The following is a 16,612-nucleotide window of genomic DNA, read 5'->3' as shown; positions in this document are numbered from 1 at the left end:
GTCGTTAGCTCGCTCAACCTATCCATTAGCTTGCGGGTGGGCGACGGAGGCATAGTCAATACTGATGCTACAATCCTATGACTAGCTCTTGAGCTCGATGGCTGTGAAGGGAGAACCTAGATCTATGATAATCTGATTGGGCATGCCAAAGCAATGTATGATATCCTATATGAACTTGACTGCCTTGGCTGAACCAAACTTGACAAGTGGCTTGTATTCAATCCACTTAGTGAACTTGTCGATGGCAACATGAATGTACTCAAAACTACCTTTAGGTCATTTGCAGAGGTCCATCCATGTCAAGCCCCTAGCATGAAAATGGCCATGATGGAGGAATACTTATGAGATTATGGGCTAGGACATGAGTCTGTCTTGCAAAGAATTGACAATCTTTGCTATGCCTGACTAGATTCTCGGCATCTTTTAGCGTAGTTGGCTAGTAGTACCTGGATCGAAAGGCTTTGGCGACTAAAGTCCTGGAGGCGACATGATTGTTGTAGCAACTTGAATGGATCTCGTCGAGGATTGCCTTGCCTTCATATACTGAAATGCACTTGAGGAGGACACCCAAGGATGCACCATGTCGGTAGAGCTTGTCTCCAGCTATAGTTTTTGCTCCTGCGGATGACTTGAGCGGCTTCTCCCTTTTCGGCCGGCAATTTTTGCTCTCAGATATAATCGATGAATACATGGGTCCAGGTTGGTATGATAGTTAGGCTTGTGTGCCGGGTATGGTGCTATCAGTCATGCTAGCATCGCCTCACTTGATGGATGGTGTTGATAGCTCTTCGATGAATACTCTGGCTAGAACCTGTGCCCTATTTGATCCGAGTTTGGCCAAGACATCTGCTACCACATTGAGGTCTCGTACCACATGATGGATTTCTAGGCCTTGTAAGTGTTTTTCTAGCTTGTGCACTTCTGTGCAATAGGCGTCCATGGTTTCCTTGGTGCAATCCCAATCTTTATTAACCTGATTGATGACCATAGAGGAGTCACCATAGATGAGTAGTCGCTTGATGCTAAGTGGAGCCACAACTCGGAGGCCATGAATGAGGTCCTCGTACTCAGCTTTGTTGTTTATTATTGGCTAGAGGATTTTGAGAACATACTTAAGTTGCTTCCCATCTAGCAATATGAAGAGGACACCAACGCCTGCTCCTTCTAGCTTGAGCGAACCATCAAAGTACATCTTCCAATGATCAAGAATAGCTTTAGGAGTTGGTTGCTAGAGTTCTGTCCACTCGGATATGAAATTAGCCAAAGCTTGAGACTTGATAGCCTTATGGCGGGTGAATTCAATGTTGAGTGCTCCGAGCTTGACTGCCCACTTAGATATGTATCCCGTAGCATCACGGTTGCGTAGGATGTCACCGAGTGGGAAGATAGTCACCACTGTAATCTTGTGCTCATGAAAGTAGTGGCGAAGTTTGCATGAAGTGATCAAGAGAGCTTAGAGTAGCTTCTGTACATGTGGATAGCAGACCTTGTAGTCTGACAACACCTCACTGATGTAGTGGATAGGTCATTGTACCTTGTATGCGTGACCCTGTTCTTCTCTTTCCACAATAATAGCTGCGTAGACCACCATGGCTGTCGCTGCAATATATAGCATCAGATTTTCTCGTCTCTCTAGAGGGGTGCGAACGGGTGAAGAGGTGAGATAGGCTTTGAGCTGCTAAGCTCATCGAACATGGTGAGCACAACAGGCCAAGTGCTGTGCGAGCTGCTAAGCTCACCGAACGGGTTCATCCCATCGGTATTTAGCGCGAACCTAACATGCCTAGGCTCCTTGCCAAACTCCGGGTAGGCCTCGTCGAAATCCTTCCACTGCTTGCCATCGGATGGGTGCCGTAGCTTGCCATCGTCGTTCAGGCGGTCAGCTGATGCATGACAGGACATGAGCTTGGCATCGTCCGGGTTCCCGAATATTGCACGTAGGCGGTCGGTCATGGGCAGGTACCACACCGATAGTGCTAGACTTTTCCTGTGCATGTAACCCTCTTCTTCATCGTCCTGCTGAGCCAAGATCTATTTGGCCACACTGCTCTTCTTTGCCCCCTTCTTGTTCTTCTTCCGACCACCCCGCAAGCCTCCCTTGTCTTCTACATCCACGCGACAACCAGCATTTTTCTTGTACCGACTAAAGCCATAGTGCGGATAGCTCGTCAAATTCTCATACTCATTGCCCCGATACAGGATGCAGTGGTTAGGGCATGCATCAAACTTTCTAAGCTTCATCGCCACTGGCCGGATCAGCTTCTTGGCCCGATAAGTATTGGCGGGAACCTTGTTAGCCGTTGGGTACATGGTGGCAAGGTAGCTTAACAACTCATTGAAGCTAGTGTCAGACCAACCATGACAAGCCTTCAACATCAACATATGGAGGTTAAAACGGAGCGCCGTGCACTCCTTTGGACAATCGCCACCGTCCTTATAGAGAGGATCAACTGTCGCCTGCTTCAACTCTCCGAAATTCTCCAACCACTTTGGGCAACCCAACACAATGTCGTCTTCATCGAAATGTTTGACTAGATCTTCAACAAGCTGCACATCCTCAGGTTGGCTCACAGTATCCTGACCATCCCCACTGTCGTTGGCTTTGTCGGCCATGTCTTGCATTAGATCATCCACCATGATGTAATCACGACAACTGTTGTCACTATCGGCTGGCGCAGCTGCAGCTGAAGATGATGAGGAGTCGGGTGCTCCTAAAGGATCTTTATTCACCGATGGTGCTGTCGTCCTCGGCGTCGATGAGCTCACTCCAGATGCACCGCCACTCGCACCAACTCTTTTGTCGTGAAATGTCCAGACGGTGTAGCCCTCGATGAAACCATACATGATCAAATGAGTTTGCACCTCGCTGTCTCGGTGGGCTTTTAGGTTCTTGCAACGAGAACATGGACATATGGTTGTCATCCGCTTTAGTCTCTCACGGTGAGCTTTACCAGCAGCAATAAACTTCCTTAATTCAAAGAGGTACCACGGATCATTCACTCTATCGATCCGGTACATCCATTCAGACCTATCCATCATACCTACGAACATTATCCGTCACAATCAACAAATAAAGAAGAATTAGGAAAAATTGATGATTTTTACATCCAAAATCATGAAAAAGAGAGGAAATAACAATGTGAAAGATGAAGCATGCATCTATGATGAATCTAAGGTTAAAGAAATACATGACATCATTTTTTCCATTAAAATTGATCTAGATCTAGATATAGATCTAGAGAGAACTCTAGGTGATGGAAATAGAGAGAGAAGATGGAAGGAGAGAGGGGGAGCCTTTATGAACCTCTTATGATGTCCTCCTCCCTCAAATCCAAGCCCTTCAACTCAAATCAAAAGTTTCTTCAAATTTTAGGGCAAAACCTCCCCATGAGTTTGAGAGAGAGGAAGACCCATGGAGAACATGAAGGGGCGGTGGTGATTATTTGTACAGGCTTTACCACGGCGGGCAATATAAAGCGCCCGCCACAGGAAATGAACTCTTTACCGTGGCAGGCAATTTATATTGCCCGCTATGGTAAATCATATTAACCGCGGTGGGTGATTCATACTGCCCGCTGCGGTAAATAACGATTTCCTACGGCGGGCAAATAAGGTGGCCCGCCGCCGTAAACCATTTTCCTGCAGCGGGCGCCTCGGTGGCTGGCCTCGCTGGCCGGCCACCGGTTAACCGTGGCGGGCAAAAGAGATGCCCGCCACGGAGCTCATTTTAGCCACGCTGCACAAATTGATTCCTGTAGTAGTGGATCAAGAATAGCTTTAGGGAGTAGACTACTAGAGTTATGTCCACTCAGCTATGAAATCAGCCGAAGCCTAAGACTTGATACCCTTGCGAGGGGTGAATTCAATGTTGAGTGCTCTGATCTTGACTGCCCACTTGGATATGCATCCCATAGCATCATGGTTGCGAAGGATGTCTCCGAGTGGGAAGTTAGTCACCACTGTAATCTTGTGCTCATCAAAGTAGTGGCGAAGTTTGTGCGAAGTGATCAAGAGAGCTTAGAGTAGCTTCTGTACATGTGGGTAGCGGACCTTGTAGTCTAACAACACCTCACTGATGTAGTGGACAGGTCGTTGTACTTTGTATGCATGATCCTATTCTTCTCTTTCCACAATAATAGCTGTGCAGACCACCATGGCTGTCGCTGCAATATATAGCATCAGATTTTCTCGTCTCTCTAGAGGGGTGAGAACGGGTGAAGAGGTGAGATAGGCTTTGAGCTTCTTGAATGCTTGGTCAGCCTGCTCTTTCCACTTGAACTTTCCCATCTTCTTCAATAGCTTGAAAAATGGGAGCCCCTTCTCTCCAAGCTGAGAGATAAAATGATTAAGTGCAGCCATGAACCCCGTAAGCTTTTGGACATCCTTGACACAGCGAGGAGGGCCCATCTTAGTGATTGAATGGATCTACTTCATGCTGGCTTCAATCCCACGATGGCTAATGAGAAAGCCTAAGAGCTATCCAGAAGGGACATCAAAGACGCACTTAGTCAGATTGAGCTTCCACTGCCATGCATGGATCCTTAGTCTTGACCACCACATCATCAACATAGGCTTCTACATTATGACTGATCTGCTTGCCCAGGCAAGTTTGGATAGAGCACTGGCACATAGATCCAGTGTTCTTAAGCCCAAATGACATAGTCGTATAGCAGTAGGCTCCAAATGGAGTGATAAAGGAAGTCTTGCTTTGGTCTTCTTCATGGAGAGAAATCTGATGGTAACCCGAGTAGCAATCAATAAAGGATAGAAGAGCTGATCTAGCCATGGAATTCACAATATGATCAATGCACGGTGGACCAAAAGGGTCCTTGGGGCAATGTTTGTTGAGATCCATATAGTCAACACACATGCACCACTCGGTTGAATTCTTCTTCTGTACCAAGACAGGATTGGCAAGCCAGTAGGGATGCAGTATCTCCCGGATGAACCCGACTGCCAACAACTTTGTGATCTCCTTCTTAATGGATGCTTTCTTGTCAGATGCAAAAAAGCATAATCACTGCTTGACTAGCTTAGAGCTAGGGTTTAGATCTAGTCTATGCTCAACCAACTCTCTTAGGACTCCTGGCATGTCGACTGGCTTCCAAGCAAAGATATTTTTGTTTTCCTAGAGGAAGTTGGTGAGCACAAGTTCCTATTCTTTAGAGAGGTGGGTACTGATAGTCACCATTTTGGAGGGATCACCAGTACCCGGATCAACCTTCATAACATTTGCATCTTGTGGCGGTGCGACGATGCCCGCCTTCTTTGTCAAAATTTCCATGTCTTTTGGGTTAGTCTGACTAGCGAACATGGCAATCTCCTATGCTTCGAGTGTAGCCTAAGCTTTAGCGGTGATCTGGACTACTTCTATGTCATAGTAATATGAGTGTTTTAAGTCACCTTGAAGGGAGAGTACCACGTTAGGACCTGGCATCTTCAACAGAAGGTACGGGTAATGTGGAACCACCATGAAGGTAGCCAGAGCTGGACGCCCAAAGATGGCATGATATGATGATTCAAAATCCACCACTTCGAATTTGATGAACTCCGTTCGGTAATTGTCTAGGGATCCAAACGTAACCGGGAGCATGATCTATCCAAGTGGCATGGCACCTTTGCCAGATACTATCCCATAGAAGGGGGTGTCTATAGGTGTGAGTAGACCAACAAAGTCGAGGCCTATCTTCCTCAGGGGATCATCAAAGATGATATTTAATCCTGCGCCACCGTCTATCAAGACCATGGTAACTGTCATGCCCGCAATGGATGAATCTAGGACTAGTGGATAATATCTAGCATTGGAGATGTTGGTCCATTGATCCTCCCTTGAGAAGTGGATTGGGTACTTAGACCAGTTGAGATATGTTAGAGTGGCAGGTTTTGATGCCATAATATCCCATAAGGCCAGCTTGTCCAGCCGCTTGTTCTTGGTGATTGGAACTCCGGCGAAGATGACATTAACGGTGCCTTTGGGATGCTAGAAGCCTTTGCCTCCTTGGTCCTCCCCATCTTTATTTTTGTCTTCTTGGCCTTTACCCTTGTCATCCTTGTGGTTGAATCCCAAGTCCTTTAGTTGTCAGCACTATTCCATCATGTGGCTGGCACCTTTGTGAAAAGGGCAAGGTAGTCCACCTAGATCTTCAAACTTCTTGGGCTTATTGTCCTTCTTGGGTTTATCAATGGAGGCTAGGGTGTTATCGGGCCTCGCTTCCTACTTTGCTGGACACCCTGGTTGCCTTTGTTGTCGCTATGTTGTTGCCTCTGTTGTCGCTATATTGTTGCAGTTGTCCTACCGATTGGACAATCTCTCCCAAGTTCTCTCCTTGGAAGCGATCATATTCTGGATAGTGCACTTAAAATCATCTGCTGTTTTTGGGTTGTCATTGTAGAAAGCCTAAAACTACCATTTGGCTTTGATCCCATTTGAAAAGTGTTCGATCACCTCTCTCTCGATAATGTTGAAGACTTGGGATCATAGTTCTGCGAAGCAGCGACAGTAATCCTGGAAGGTCTCATTAGGGAGTTGTCGGCAACTTCTAAGATCTATCCGAGTACTTGGATGGGTGAGGACACTCACAAAGTTATTATAGAATTTTCTTGATATATCCTCCCAACACATAATCAAGTCAGGACACAACTTGTCAAACCATGCAAGGGGTACTATCTCAAGGGCCATGGGGAAATAAAGGGCCTTGATGTCATCATCTCCACCAGCCAGCTCGATCGACTAGGAGTAGACGCAAAGCCATTGATTTGGCTCTGTCTTTCCATTGTATTTGGAATGATTGGATGGCTTGAACTTATAAGGGAGTCGAACAAAAAGCATTCTGCTGGAGAAACATGGGAATCTATCCGAAGAGATGATGGCTTCCCTGTACTCGGACTCGCCTCTGCCCTCCCTATTGCTGCACTGCTGCCCTTGATGGTAGTAGGCTGATTAAGTGCTGCCCTGACTCCTATTCTAGTTACCCCTTGGCCCTAGGCAGGAGAGGGTGGGTACTCGCTATCCTCCTCCTTGGTTGATCGGTGAGCCCAAACGAGAGTGGGTAGGGCCCACTATTCTGATTCTTGGGAGGGATTAGCTTGCTAGGCCCCCTTTACCACCTGCATCTAGAGGGGCGTGGATTCTACGATGACTTTAAGTCATTGCTGCTCTTCATTAGGGCATAGATGTTGGCATAGGGTGTAGTGAAGACCCTGTGTCCAGCTACTTCCATTACCCAAGTTCAAGATTGCATGAAGCAGAGGCTCTATGCGCATCATGGTCACGGTGTTGCCATTCTGCTTCTTCATCATGTAGGCGTTGTTTGTAAGCTGCCTTCGCAGCCAAGCGTCATCGTTTAATGTCTCAGCAAGCCAACTGGTACCACTCCCACTCTTCCTTGCGGTGTTGGGCGTGACTGTGTCAGGCCTATGGAGCCTTGTTCTTCCTTTCCCTAGCTATCCTCTGCTCGTCCATCTCCCTGTTGGGCGTGGCAGTGTCTAGGGAGATGTCGGATAGAGTCTCCTCTCCATCTTGAATGTCTAGTGCTTGAGGCATAGGGATATGTGGAGGCTGACCAACCATGAAGACTTCTCTAGAATATCTTAGGGTCGAGTGAGTTCTAGATTCTGCAGTAACCACACTGTGCAAAATCTGTATAGAACTATGGTTGCTATTAGCTAGAAGAGTACTACCGTCTTGGTAGGGCAGGAGCTCCACCATGCTGACTAGGCAAGATGGATATGTAGAAGATGTACTAGGAAGGGCACCTGGCTAGTGCACAATGTAGCCTTGAGGAGTGACAGATAGTAGAAGTCCCTTCTAAGCTCCCATCAGAGGGATCTCCTATGCCAACCGGAATAGATCTTGGATCAACTCCTAGTAGGCAGAAGCTGGATTGCGTAGTCCGAGTGGAAAACAACCCGAGTCTTCAATTATGGAACTCGGAAGGGACTCCGAGTAAGACAAGGCTGGCGTGTCCAAGCTGGAGTAGTGAAGCGGAGTGACTACTGAGATCTGTGTCGGATTAGAAATCGAAAGCTGTGACAACTTCTCGGTGAGTTGATCCAGGGTGGTTCTAGAAGTGGCTAGAGTATCCTAAGGCGCCTGGATCTGGATGAGATGACGTTGGAGCTGGTTGTGGTCGTTAGCAATGTAGATCCAAGAGCCGAAGACAAAGGTCAATCCCACTGGGAAAATCATGTTGTCGAGGTCCGCCAAGCTGTCAAGAGCAAATTCACCAAAAGCCCCTCCCTAGCGCACCAGCTGTCGGTGTTTGATGACCGGCAATCCGTCATGGGAGTACCTAGGATGGTGTTCGATGGGCTTTGCCGAACTCAGTAACTCGATGGTGAACACAAAGAGATGGCGATTTATACTAGTTTGGGCCCTCGTAATCGAGAAATAGCCTTTACTTCTAGTCGGCGTGAGCCTTTTGCGTTGGATTGATTGTATGATTGTTAGGGTACAAGGGGGTGCACCGTGCCTCTCTTTATATAGGGATTGAGGGCAAAGGTGTGTTTATAGTCTTAGCCGGTTACAACACAAGAGTCCTAATTCTATTATAGAATCTTGCTTTCCTAGTAAGCCGACTAGGTCAGTCCTTGATGGCTTGAAGTCCACGCCTCATTGCACCGTGTCCTTCAAATAGATAGTGGGCCAGCCATGGGCCTAGTGTAGAAGTCAACCCAATAGGGAACCCCTAGGGTCCTACATCGACAAGCCCCCGAGTGTTTCATGGTTAAACTTGGAAGCCTTCTTGTTCCTTCAGGTCTTGCCAAGTAGAAACAAGTATTGTCCGAGTGCTTTCTATAGAGAAACCATAGAGTGCTCTTGAAAAGTCCAGGTGATGTGCACTTTCCTAAAAAGTGCCCTCACTGAGTGTAGCCCCTGGGGCTCTTGCTATTTAGAAAAAAGAGTTGGAGGGTCTTTTCTACAAATTCTTGAAAAAGAATAAAAATCATCCTCCGAGGATGTGTATCTAGCAGCCCCTGAGCCTGTGTCCGAGTAGTAGTAGTCGACTCTAGGATCTAAAAAGAATATACTCAGGGATACCAAAGAAATTATTGCCTGACCACTTGTTAGAAAGTAGGTGAGGCAATGTTCAGTGCTCGTGAAGAGTAAATGCAGGCTGACATAAGAGTAGTATATGCTCCAAATATGCCACCCGAGTATACTATGGCTTCACACGCGCTGTCCTGATGCACTGTAAAGGTGTAGAGGGAGTCCTCTATACCCTTGTAGCATAGTAAACATACTTGTACTAAGCAGCATGAACTGTTGGCTCAACTGTTCATGAACTCAGTCCATGAACACCATGTTTGGCCTATAAAACCCCTCCCAGTGAGCTCTTTCATAGCAGTTGAGGAATAGCAAAGTAGCTCTGAGTCTGTAGCCATTGAATATGGTGGTGTGTGAAGTAGAGCAGGCCCTGGGCGTTGTTGGTAGTAGTAGATTATATTGCAGTTAGAAGAAGTCTTGTGATAGAGACTAGAAGCAGGCCAGTCTCATAGTGGTGCAAAACATAATGGTCTAGCAAGGAAGGTAGAAGAAGCCTTGTGATGAGAGACACGTTCCCTTGTCCAGCAGTCCCATGTCAGTTCTTCGAGCATGCCTATCGACGTCCCATGTTCATTGACGATTAGCTGCTGGTCCGAGTGGTGGTAGCGAAGTCGGCTTGGGTAGACAGACGCCGGAAGAAGTGTTGTTGCTGCCCAAACCCGGTAGACTAGGAAGTTTTGTACCACTGGCACTAGTCTTGGATGCACTATGTTTTTACAATGAAAATCGTGTCCGTGAGTCGGATGTGTCCTACCGAGTAGTAAGTAGGAGCTTTGATTTGTGAAAATGGTCACTGAAACCTAGTAGTCAGAAGCTTGTAAAGTGTCCAACCCTATATCCAAAGAACTGTTGAAAAAGAAATTCTTCATCTGAGTATTGTGTCACTTTGACTCATTCTATTGAGCAGTTATCCGAGTACTGCTTGAACCATCCGAGTACGTCATGATGTAGCCATTTAGTCATTGGTCGTATCACGGTAGGTACCCGGTAGGTGTAAACTCAAAGAATAAATCTGAGCACAACGTGACACATCTGAAATCATGAAAAGGTGTGCAGCCATCGTTTCAAACTATGCAGCTGCATTAAAATGAAAGGGGAACTAAAACTATAACGCCCTAAAAATTCCAAGATTTTAAAATAGGAGAAAATGACTTAATTATACATTTTGTGAGCATTTAAATTTAGGAAAATAATAACTTTGTTAAAAATAAAATCAAATATAGGTCTACAAACATGTATGTGTGTTCATGCTGCTGCATATTATTTTTGTATTGTGTGGCTTGAAATCAAACTTCAAATTGATTTGAATTTGCATTTCAAAATTGGTTTGGAAAATTTGAAAAGAAAAAAAGGAAACTCTCACCCTCTCTTATTCTCGGCCTGTTGGCCCAATCGGCCGGCTCCTTTCCCGCTCGGCCTTTCCCTCTCCCAGCCTAGTGCACTTTCCCTTCCTCTTTTCTCACTTAGGCGTGGCCCAGCTTTCTCTCGCGTGGCCCAACAATCAGGCTCAGGCCAAAGCCCAGCAAAGCTAGTGCCACCCTTTCCTCCCTCCATTTTGCTGACAGCGTGACCCCGCTCCCTATCTCGACGACAGGAGGGCCCGCCTTGTCAAGGCTTCTTTCACCTCGAGTCAATGTCGTCTCGGACTCCATCTGCAATAGGACTCTGTGTCTGCTATAAAACCTCACCGCACCCTCAGCCCTCACTCTTAAATAGCGCCCCCTACACCCGTTGCCTCCCTATTCTGCTCTAGAAACAATCTGCAACCACCTTGAGCCTAGTAGCAAAGCCATAGCCCTAAAATCGCTACTGCCAAGCTTCCCCGCCGTTGTTCGCTTCGCCGATGATGAGGAGTACCTACCGCACTCCGGGACCAGGTAATGAAGCTGCCCGCTTAACCGCGCCCCTTCATTCATTTTTTTGCCATGCTCATGCCACTGCCATAACCTTGTCGGCAAGCCTGAGCTACCCCTACCGAGTCGAGCTTGCCTTCATGCCATCGAAGCCCCGTCCGACCCCCAAGATGAATTTGCCATCTTCTGCTCTTGCTCCTTGTGCTTCCAGTTTGCTCTCCCTTCTTTCAAGGTTTTCGCTACCGGCAATGGTGGACCGCCGCGCATGGCCCTATTCCGGCCATGCTAGCTCCCTCCTATCCGTCTAATCTAAGATCAAGGGCCAGGATTAGAACATACCGATTCGCCTGGCAAGTTTGCAAAAGAGCCCCTACACTTTTCTATATTAGAACCCACAGTCCAATGTGCAAATCCAGAATACGTTTTCTTCTTTAGAAAGCATAGTTTCCTTTGGATTAGATTCAAAATATGTTTTCATCTCTTTACAGTTTTGCCACTAATCATGTTTAAGCCATAAAATCTTCGTTTTAACTCTGATTTGATCCGTTCAAGTTGTGTTAGGTTCATAATTGAGTAATCTACATGTTCATACTACTGTTAAGCATATTTTCAACTTTTAAAATTCAAGGTTAGATTTAATCTATTATTTTACTAAAGGAAATCTTGTTTAATTCATAACTTCTTCGTTTTAGCTCCGATTTTTTTGATCTTTCCCGTCTATGTGATCGTAGCAAGACATAGATTTGTTTTACAAACTTTTCATCTTGATTTTATGTTGATTGGTGTACTGTTCTAATCTATAGCTTTTGTTTGCTATGTATGATTGCTTCTGGATGCTTATATGTTGCTGTGATTATCGAGTATAGACGGTGAGCAATTCGTGGGTGACCAGGAGTACTACTTTGACGAGCAGGATCAGCATGAACAATTTGTTCAAGTCAAGTATAGCATGGGATCATCTTTGTTTTCTATCCACTTTAATACATTTAATACATATTTGCATGTGTCACCTTCATAAGGATTCCCTAGAATTGAGCTTATACCTTGTTTCCTATGGGATATGCATTGGGTAGCTTTGCTAGTGCTCAATTGAACCATGATCTTATAACTTGACTAATTGTATATGCAATAAACATTAAAACATGACTTTTTAGCAACTTGGAAACAGAGGACTGGAGTGTTTAGCTACTTTCTAAATGCTCCAGATTTCTCTCCCTAAGGACTTATCTATAAGCAAACATCTGGGACTTACAGTATAGCTATGAGGGCTACATGGCTCTGGCTTTAGCTCAGTATGAGGACACTATAACATAACATACTTTTGCCGACACTTTCTATTGTAGGCAGTGTTTTCCTAAACGCTAAACGGTAAACAGTCGGTCACCTACCGTTTAGCTATTATTCGTGCAAAACGTCCCATTAAACGGGCTAAACGGCCAATTAAACGGGATAAACAGGTGATTAAACGAAAACAGCGCACCACCGTGTAGCGTTTACACAGTGTTTAAACGGGTTAAACGGCCGTTTAGGTGAACAGTGATTGTAGGCAAAGGGCACCTTTGCCGACAGATAATCTCCTGTGAAAAGTTTTGCCGATAGTTTAGAAACAATCGCGCTAGAAGCTGTCGGCGAAACTTTTGCCGACAGTTAACAGAATCCCCGACACTTTATGTGTAGGCAAACGGTCTACCTACGCCGACAGTTGAAACCTTTGCCGACAGTTAACCTTTTGCCGACAGTTAAGACCTACGCCGACAGTTAAGACCTTTCCCGACAGTTTGTATGTTGGCCAAACCATTTCCAAGGTATTTTACAAACCATACCCTGCCAAAAAAATATCAACAAAACTACGTAGATATAATTACAATTAAAATAATTTGACAAATCCACTTTTGCTCATAGAAGGCATCACATTGAACAAATTCACTTGATTTTTTGTATAAATAATATATTAGATCTTCCATACATACACCCTGCTCGTCAATCCTATCTATTTCTAAAAATTGTAATTCTTTACACTGCAACAAAATACAAAGATATTTGGGAAAAAAATACCAAGTTATTTGCAAGTATACTGCGTCCACAATAGCAGCATGCCATCTCCAAAGAGAAGAAAATAGGTGGTTTATCTCTCAGCCTCTGCAACTATAAATACACTAACTGGTTTATCTCTCAGCCTCTGCAACTATAAACTCAAGCTTGCGTCATGCAAATGCAAGACTTTGCCACTATATTCCCCAGGCAACTGGGGCCTGTCAACCAAAATATAGAAATATAGAAACGAGCAGCAGTGATCAACTTCATCAAAGGTCACCGCCGGCACCGGTTAAGGCGGTCCGTAGATGACCATCCTTGGGGCATGCTAATCCTTGTTGCCGTTGGGGGATTCATCCTGCTCACCGATCTTCTGGAACTCAGCCTGGATGACCTCGACGATCTTCGCGTCATCTAGGTCTGGCTCGGGAATGCTGACGTGCAGTGAAGCCATCTTGATGAGCTCCCTGCACGACGCTTGCTCTTTGATATGGTCGTAAAGTTCTTTGTGGAAAGGATGGTCAAGGGAGAAGCAGTTGTCGACGTCAGTAGATGAATGCTTTGATGATCCAGAGCCCTCCCAGCTGCAGAAATGGGGAAGTGACGAGTAGTCCATAATCTACAAATGTTAAGCATCACAACTGTTTTACTGAAGGAAAAAATGCACGTTCACAAATGCGGATAGTATTACAACCAGAAATGAAGGATCTAACTGAAAAGACAACCAACAAGGAAGAATATGTTTCCAGTTATTTACCTTCAGAAGTTCATCTCTCCCGCAGCCTGTCAAAACTTTAACCTTCTTTTTTGTCCTCTCCTGCAACAAGGGCTTCACAACCTAGCAGCATGCTCAAATTAACTGTCATCAGTTTCTACTAAAAACTTACTAAAAAACCTTACGTCTGAATATCAGTGGTAATTGATAGTACCTTCCAACAAGCAGAAAATATGTATGGAACATTGACTACATAATAGGTCTCTGTCTTTTCAGGGTAATTCAGATCATCAACAGTTGATATGGAAGTCAAGATCTGTATATCATATTAAAACTATATTAACAAAATAACATGCCACAATCAATACCCAGAAGCAACACAAGTAATGCACACAGCACACAATTTTTTTAACAAAAATATGGGATAATAAGTGAAAAAATATTCTCTGAACTTCAGCGTTAACACTCTTGTATGACGCCATGTCCAGTCAACTGCAGTTATCACAGTTCAAGTACAACTTGTATGACGCCATATCATACTTTGAAACTGCAGGCCTTAATAGCCCACTTTGCTGTTAGTAGCACATCATTCCGTGAAAGTTTGACAATCAATATAAGTTAAAACTTTAACCTCTTCAGTACTATCTTCATTCAGCATATTTAATTTTCCTAGTGAAAACTGAAAATCAAAGTACTCTGTTTTAAGAATTTCAACCGAGGACATAGACAAATTAAGTCCAAGAATATGGCAAAGTACTCTATTTTAAGAATTTCAACCGAGGACATAGACAAATTAAGTCCAAGAATATGGTAGCCTTAGAATACTAACAGTAAAAAGGCATGTCTATTTCAAACACACAAATGACTGGTTCATAATCAATTCATATATAGGGTAATGGTTCAACCAACACAGATTTTATTATTGGAAGTAAACAGCTATACCTCCTTTGTGTATCCTGACAGGCCAATAAGTTGTGAATCACGTATTGATATGTATAAATCTACTGGGACTATAGGTCTCTGCAGATGGACAGTGCAAACATTGATCAGGAAAAAAGATGAAGAACTTTTCTATACAAACATACACAAATAGGTAGATGATTAAGAGTGATATTGCTGCAATAATAAAATAAATAATCAAAATGAGAAATGATTAGGGAAAGACCAGAATCGTAGAACTTTAAGGGAATCTTCGGTACTTTCTGATTAACATATACAGTAATATCTGGAAGGATTACATTCTAGACAGGATGACTCACCTCCAGCACACTATCAATTTCATTTTGAATCCTCCAATTCAAAGAATCTACAATCTATAGAAACAAACATATTTTGTAAGCAAGAACATACAGTAATTAAGTTCAGTGATCACTTCACCCACTGTTGAGAAAATTGTATGAAATGTTACCATTTTATGAGCCTTTGATACATTCCACTCTCTAGCCTTAAGGAAACGCACCAGTGTTTCTTTGGGATAGCCCTGGTGCATATTCTGAAATAAATGAAGATATGCTCATATTGTTTCTCAGAATCACTCAACAAGTTACAGATTAAGTTGATGAACAAATAATCATGTATTACATCTAACAACACTGAAGCAAAGGTAGCAATAAAACAACAACAACATAACTACATGTAAATCTAGTACACAAGTCTATCTAGTTTTGACAACACCCCCCCCCCCCCCCCCACCCCACACAGTACCCAATGCAATTTGCAGAATCACAATCACCCTATGCAAAAAGACATGGACGAGGATAGCAGAGGAACTACAATTACTGCAGAGTTTTCACTTATCTAAAAACTCAGAATTCGCACCAACCAATGCAATTAACAAATAGTTATGGCTTCCTCTGCTTCACTGGATTGCACTGATGGATCTAGCTATCACAACAATCTCCTAATTTAGTGGTCAATTTAGTGGTCAAAAGAATAATAGCACACCTTTGGTCTAATCTGAAAGTGAATATAAGTGTTGCTGCTAGCTAAATATAATATGGAAACTGTATTGCATTTAATTATATCTTTATAATATGGAAACTGCACGAGAGAGTTTAAGTATTCAAGCTCAGAGTAATTTCTTAGTGTACTTAGACATTCCACTTGAAATGAAAACTAAGATGAAAATTGCTTTGATTGTGAAAAACATAGAGACACAATTAGTGCATCTTTTGGACAATAAACTCACCCGAAAATTTCTAGGGAAACCATTTCTTCCTTAGGAGTTTCAAGAATCTGGGGAAGGGTGTTAGTGGCAAGCCATGTACAAGAATGCCAGACCAAACCACTAATCAAAACAAGAATGCCATGTACAAGAATTTACTGAACTAGTCAAAATGACATCATTTCACCTGAAGAAACAGAGGAAACTAAAACTGAGTGCGAACTGAGTGCTTCTGAATCTGATGATGGGCTATTTAACTGAAGAAAAAAATATGCAGCAGTACAGATAAGACAGTGGTCTATACTAGATTGTAACGCTGGTATTTTGTACCAGTTCTTAGGATTTTCAGAGTCATACCTTATAACTAATCATTGCATTACTCAAACAATTGCAAATAAGACTCTTGACGAATTATAATTAACCTCGCCTCGCAAACAGACATTTCAAGGAAGACTGCAATATGTCCAATTACTACGTGTACATAACAAGATAAACTATTGAAAAACTTCATATAAAATCAACTACCTAGATCCCAATAAATTCTGAAAAAAGGTTTGACTTTTGGACCCTCCACTGGCATACCATGTTATATAGCACCGGCAATATTTCAAAAAATCCATTCTGCATTCAATCTTCAGCGTAATTCCTGCAAATAGACATTTGCAAAACACAAAGCACATCTAACAGAGAGTGCACATCTGTTGGAGCAAAACTACATACTAAAGAGGGCGTATTTGACGGCAGATCGAATATCTCACCTTGGAGTTGGATTCGTTCCAAGATCACAGCCGCCAAGATCT

At 43.8% G+C, this 16,612-nt stretch overlaps 1 protein-coding gene and 1 long non-coding RNA gene across 3 annotated transcripts; both read right to left on the bottom strand.

Annotated features, from left to right (window-relative positions):
- Positions 1-13,064: 13,064 nt before the first annotated feature.
- LOC136460477 (phosphatidylinositol/phosphatidylcholine transfer protein SFH1-like) lies at positions 13,065-14,130 on the bottom strand. The gene is made up of 4 exons (XM_066460156.1): positions 14,113-14,130; positions 13,863-13,964; positions 13,691-13,771; positions 13,065-13,552 (listed from the first exon to the last, which is right to left on the bottom strand). The coding sequence occupies exons 1-4, from the start codon at positions 14,128-14,130 to the stop codon at positions 13,262-13,264; spliced, it is 492 nt and encodes a 163-aa protein (XP_066316253.1). The 3' UTR covers positions 13,065-13,261.
- Positions 14,131-14,424: 294 nt separating this feature from the next.
- On the bottom strand, positions 14,425-16,003 carry LOC136489784 (uncharacterized). Of its 2 annotated transcripts, XR_010767431.1 has the most exons (4): positions 15,837-16,003; positions 15,057-15,140; positions 14,908-14,961; positions 14,425-14,668 (listed from the first exon to the last, which is right to left on the bottom strand). It is a non-coding gene; the product is annotated as an uncharacterized lncRNA (long non-coding RNA). The 2 variants fall into 2 exon arrangements; XR_010767430.1 differs by having other exon boundaries at positions 14,425-14,961.
- Positions 16,004-16,612: the final 609 nt, after the last annotated feature.

Source organism: Miscanthus floridulus, chromosome 1 (genome assembly GCF_019320115.1).
Source record: "Miscanthus floridulus cultivar M001 chromosome 1, ASM1932011v1, whole genome shotgun sequence".
NCBI classification, from domain to species: Eukaryota; Viridiplantae; Streptophyta; class Magnoliopsida; order Poales; family Poaceae; genus Miscanthus; species Miscanthus floridulus.
Note: the sequence above shows the minus strand (reverse complement) of the source record. Positions and strands in the feature narration are given on the sequence as shown.

Coding starts and splice junctions, on each gene's coding strand:
- LOC136460477 (XM_066460156.1), bottom strand. Junction 13,772..13,862: donor TATTTTCTGCTTGTTGGAAG/GTACTATCAATT, acceptor GCATGCTGCTAG/GTTGTGAAGCCCTTGTTGCA. Junction 13,553..13,690: donor GGAGAGATGAACTTCTGAAG/GTAAATAACTGG, acceptor TAACATTTGTAG/ATTATGGACTACTCGTCACT.